The sequence below is a fragment of the Carassius auratus genome, chromosome 23 (assembly GCF_003368295.1).
Source record: "Carassius auratus strain Wakin chromosome 23, ASM336829v1, whole genome shotgun sequence".
Classification (NCBI taxonomy): domain Eukaryota; kingdom Metazoa; phylum Chordata; class Actinopteri; order Cypriniformes; family Cyprinidae; genus Carassius; species Carassius auratus.
In genome coordinates this window covers 13,070,049-13,075,572 of record NC_039265.1, presented here as the reverse complement: position 1 = coordinate 13,075,572, position 5,524 = coordinate 13,070,049, and the positions used below count along the sequence as shown (strand labels likewise).

The 5,524-nt window shown below is 35.8% G+C and overlaps 1 protein-coding gene across 1 annotated transcript in view; it reads right to left on the bottom strand.

Annotated features, from left to right (window-relative positions):
* LOC113041379 (endophilin-A1-like) overlaps positions 1-5,524 on the bottom strand; it is a 13,773-nt gene extending 8,249 nt beyond the window's left edge. Inside the window, exon 1 of the mRNA XM_026199856.1 lies at positions 5,175-5,524. Within this exon, the coding sequence (XP_026055641.1) occupies positions 5,175-5,219 (45 nt within the window). The 5' untranslated portion in view covers positions 5,220-5,524. The remainder of the gene's footprint in view (positions 1-5,174) is intronic.

The window sequence follows — 5,524 nt, the reverse complement described above, 5'->3', positions numbered from 1 at the left end:
AGCTCTGAACATCATGTGAGGATGGTGAACGAGAGCCAGTTTCCATAGCAACAGCGACCTGATGATACCATTAGACAGAAGATAGAGACGTGTAACCCCCGTCTGTCTGTCTATGTCTCACATCATCTGCTTCATAACCTGACATTCATGAATCCATTAAACACAGGCAATTTACAGTACAATGCTGCATTATTGTATGAATAAATCAAAATGTAAGGGCTGTACACTTAATCAAATGATAACATGGACTTGAGTTTGTGATATTTTAAACAGAAAAAAAGACTTTTGCTTTTGAATTATGGATATGAATGAGTACAAAGTGTGGATTAAATCATAAATCCAAAATAAATGAACAGATTTCTGTAAAAAAACAACATTCATTTATCGACATTGCCTTTTGATTTCACGATTGAATTAAATTATAAAAATTTAATATTTTTTTGTTCAAAATAAAATTGAAATAAAAATAAAAAATTGTATAGGGCCCTAAAAATATTTTTGTTAAACTTTAAATTAACCGTTTTTATACTAAAATTTTATTTAACCATACAAAACAAATTCCAGAAAAAAATAAACACTTAAAATCCTTAATAAAATTTAAATAAAAATTTGCAAAAAATTTGGGTTTAATTAAATACAATTTAATTTTATTTAACTGTTGTACAGTAGAATGTACTTCTCAAAGTATCATAAATTCAGAATTTTTTTTTTTTTTCATAGATTCCTATTATTGTTAAATTAATGCATTATTTTTATAAGTTGTTGTTTAATGGTTTCATTATTTAAATTGATTAGACATACTTTTTGATTACTAAAACTTCATTTAACATGAAACGTGTGATGTTTTGTCTGACTGTCATGTCGTTCAGTTATGAAGAAAACACACAAAAACAACGTCGTTGAGTGACATTTACACATTTACACAACCTCAAACTCATTTAATTAACTCATCAGTGAGTCAACACTGTTGACTAAAAGCAAAGAGGGATAAGTCAATGAGTGAAACCCGGTGACCTTCGACCTTTATCCACATGACCGGAGCAGTACTGATGGATGAAGCAGTAAGTGTCTGCTGTGTGAATCAGAGACTGACGACTGATTAAAGACACGAGTAATTAAGAATATCTACACAGAACCTCAGATCTGTTAAACACCAGTGATATTAACTAAAACTAAAGCTGTTAAACTTCCTTTTTGTAACTGGAATCAAACTGAAATCTAAATGAAATAAGTTGTAGGAATTATTGTAAAGCTGAAATTAATAAAATATGTTATACAAAAAGTTGAAACTTAAAAAAAATAATAATAATTTTGCCTTGACAACTAACTGAAATATGTATAAATTCAGGTGACTACAACTGAAATTAAATACATTTAATTAATTAGAAATATACATAGACGTTTGGTTGTCTAACCTTCTTATGTAGTGAAAAGTTAAACATTTTAAATAAAATAATAAATATAACTGCTGCAAAAACAATGTTTTCAGTAGGTGTGTGTGCGTGTGTGTGTGTGTGCTGTCTGTTTGTCCAAACGTTCAGCTGAAGCTCTGTACGTGAGTAAGTGTGTGTGTGTGTGTGTGTGTGTGTGTGTGTCCAGTATAAATTAAAGATGTGTGGTGCAGTGCTGCAGGTTTAGTCTGAGCATGAATTATTAATCTCTTCGCTCTTCTTTCATACTCAGTTTATTCACTAACTCACTTCTGAGATATTTATGAATCTGTTCTTTATCACAACTTCAGCATAGTGTGGATTATTGTTTTCTGGACAGTTTAATTATATTATAATTATATGTAATTTTTAAGACAGTTTTAAGACAGAAAAAAGTTTATTTTTATTTTTATAAATTGCACAGTACATTTTTCAGTTAAAGAAATGTCATATAACACATTAACAATATTTTCACATTCACTAAATATTGATATCTCAAAAGTTTCATAAAACAGTATCATATAATAGTATAGTATCATCATCAATAAACTTTGTAATTATAACAATAAATATTAATCATATACTAATATCAGTTTAAATATTGGTCCTTCACTTGTATTTGGAGCTGTTTTAGTTTCTCCAATTAGCATTTCTACAAATTAAATAAATAACAAATTAATATTAACAGTTAAATAGTCACAAGATTGAGTATAACGTTCCAATATTGTTCAAGACATCTTTGTCATGTAAACACAATGTACAGTAAAGACGACAATTGTAAACACATCACTTAATACCTCAGTTCTGTTACTTCACTTAATTGTATTAATGTATTATATATGTTGAATAAACTTACTTTTAGGTATGAATACACTTCATTATTGTAAACTATTTAACTATTATAAATATTACAATAAATGTATACATTAATGCAATATCATTTAAAATAGTCTTCCTATAATGTTGATTAAATGTTTAGTAATACACGACATCATCTTGTCTTGATCAAACATGAAATCACACTATCTGTTGGAAGCAGTGTGTGTGTGTGTGTGTGTGTTAGTGTATGTGTGTGTGTGCAAGCGTCCAGTTTCACACACTACTCTGTCCAGATCTCACAGCATCAGGAGTGATTCTAGACTCTCTTCAGTCGTAGAGATCCCTCACTTCTCTCTGCTGCTGATCCTCTGTTGTTTGTCTGTTGAAATCAACATTTAGAATTCATTATCACTGCAACTTTAATTACCAGTGAAGACTGAACTAACCAGCAGAGCACAAACACACACACCAGCGGATGTGACATTGTTTCTGTTCCCTGGGTATTGATTCATGTTGTGTGTGTGTGTGTGTGTGTGTGCAGTAAAGACATCACATTTCTGTTTCTGCATGGCAGGAGGCATTTATATCACATGAGCCAAGCTATTTCAGACACACACAGATAAATACACTTACAACTGAATGTATGCATTATCAATAATGTTATTATTATTACAACAAGCCTCATATAATGCTGGAAAATTCATCAGAACTGATAGGGATAAATGCTTGTTTTTTCTTCACTGTAAAATTAAGGTTTAGATTACTGGAGTAAGATTTGCTAGAAAAAAATGTCATGTTTAGTTCAGTGTGTTACTTGAAACCATAGATGCTGATTATTTCTGCATTGCTATAGCTGCTTCCTCTTTGCTTGTCTCTGTTAATCTCTCCTGTCCCTGATGAAACAGTATCATTATATAACGATGTTGCATCTGATGTCCTGGAGGCTTTGACCCCATTAAAGTCCAGAACTGTCCCCTCAGCTCACGAACTTATTCTCTGAGATCAACAAACTTGTTATACCACCATCACCCCCTTCTTAATATGTGATGACACACAAAAATTGACAATATTTATCAATCCTTTTCTTTTGTTCTTCTTCCAGAAACTGCTACTTCCCCAATACTTTACCCACTCTCAAACTTCTCACTCACTAATAAAAAGTGAAAGTGAAAGTGACGTGACATTCAGCCAAGTATGGTGACCCATACTCAGAATTTGTGCTCTGCATTTAACCCATCTGAAATGCACACACACAGAGCAGTGAACACACACACACACACACACTGTGAGCACACACCCGGAGCAGTGGGCAGCCATTTATGCTGCGGCGCCCAGGGAGCAGTTGGGGGTTCGATGCCTTGCTCAAGGGCACCTAAGTCGAGGTATTGAAGGTGGATCATAATACATCTGTGCTTGAACAACTGATAATGAACTCTAACTCCTCTACCTGTCAGCTAGATCCTATTCCAACACACATACTCAAAATCTTTCTCCTCTCACTCATTATACCTATCACCCACATGATAAATTGTTCCCTACTGACTGGTTATGAACCGCTTGGATTGAAAACAGCTATGATCACTCCTGTACTTAAAAGACATGGGCTTGACAACACGGTTCTAATTTCAGACCAATTTCTAACCTTCCTTTTTTATCTAGGGACCTAGAAAAGGTGGTGGCCAAACAGTTACAGACTCATTTGGATAAAAATAATCTATATGAATCATTTCAGTCTGGATTTCACCCTTTTAAGTGTAGTGAATGACCTCTTTGTTGCTTCAAAATCTCATTCTGACACTTTTTCTCATGGAGTGCCTCAAGGATCTGTCCTTGGTCCACTTCTATTCTTAATCTTTATGCTTCCTCTGGGTCAGATCATGTGGTACCATGGTCTACACTTCCACAGTTCTAACATGCTGATGATATGTAAATCTATTTTACCATACAGCACAATTCTGCTCACTCCCCCCCACCCCCCCCACCCCATTCTTTTAAATCTTGCTAACATGATCTCAAGGTATGGATGGCACAACATTTCTTAAAGTTAAATACAGATACAAATTAATTTATGTTAGTTGGCCCTAGATCTTATGTCTCCTTCCAACGTGACAGCTCCATTAAAGTTGATGAAGTTATAGTATGTCCCTTATTTTAGTTTTTAAGGCCCGCCATGTAATATGTCCCTTGTTATGATAGAACAATATCTGTCTGAGATACAACTATTTGATAATCTGGAATCTGAGGGAGCAAAAAATCCAAATATTAAGAAAATCATCTTGTTCAAATGAAGTTCTTAGCAATGCATATCACTAATAAAATGTTTTAGTAAATTTACAAAGTATCTTCATGGAACAGGATCATTACTTAATATCCTTATGATTTTTGGCATAAAAGAAAACAAAATGTTGTTGGCTATTGCTACAAATATAGTTGTGCTCCAGGGTTACACACACACACACATATATATAGAGAGAGAGTTTTCTTTATGTCATACATTCTTGACTCCCATTGTGACAACATGCCCCGGGTCACTGTTCATCCCCGTACAATAATCATGTGATCTTCAGTAAGGGAAACTATAACGTTTTATATTCAAAAAGACACCATTAGGCTTTCGTCTATACAGAAACTGTATTAAACCCAAAACTTGTTAAATCTGTCCCTAGCCTTCTCCTCAGGTGAGCACCGTTCCAGCGCGCGCGCGGCCGATTACATAACGCGCGTGAATATCTGGGGTCACGTGACGGCGTCAGGTCCCCCCTCGCTGTTTTCATACATGCATAAACAAGCCCATTCACCGTGTGACCGCGGACTTTACCGTCGGTTTCCGTACCGATCTCGTTTTGTGGATCGGTCTCACGCATTCGCGCGGAAACGCGTCGCGTCAACAGCACCGCGAAAAAAACGGACGGATTTCGCTCTTACCTGCGTCGCTTTGTGAAACTGCTTTTTCAGCCCCGCCACAGACATCTCCGCGCTTTATCCGTTCCCTCCGTTCAGCTTTAAGTGACGATTTTATCGGTGTTTCGAGGTGCAAATATCCGCAACGGGCGCGCGGAGTCGCCGAGTGTCTGGACCGAGGATGTAGTCACTCGTGACGTCACACGACCCGCCCTGAGCGCGCGCGGATGACGAGCCCCAAAATCACAATCACAATCAGATGTGAATCAATAAATCATCTCTAGTAAGTATTCTTCGCTTCGGAAAGACGCGAGAAGCGGTTTCTGAGCGGATCCGGATGATTTCAGCACCGCGGACAGCAGCGGCGTCACGTG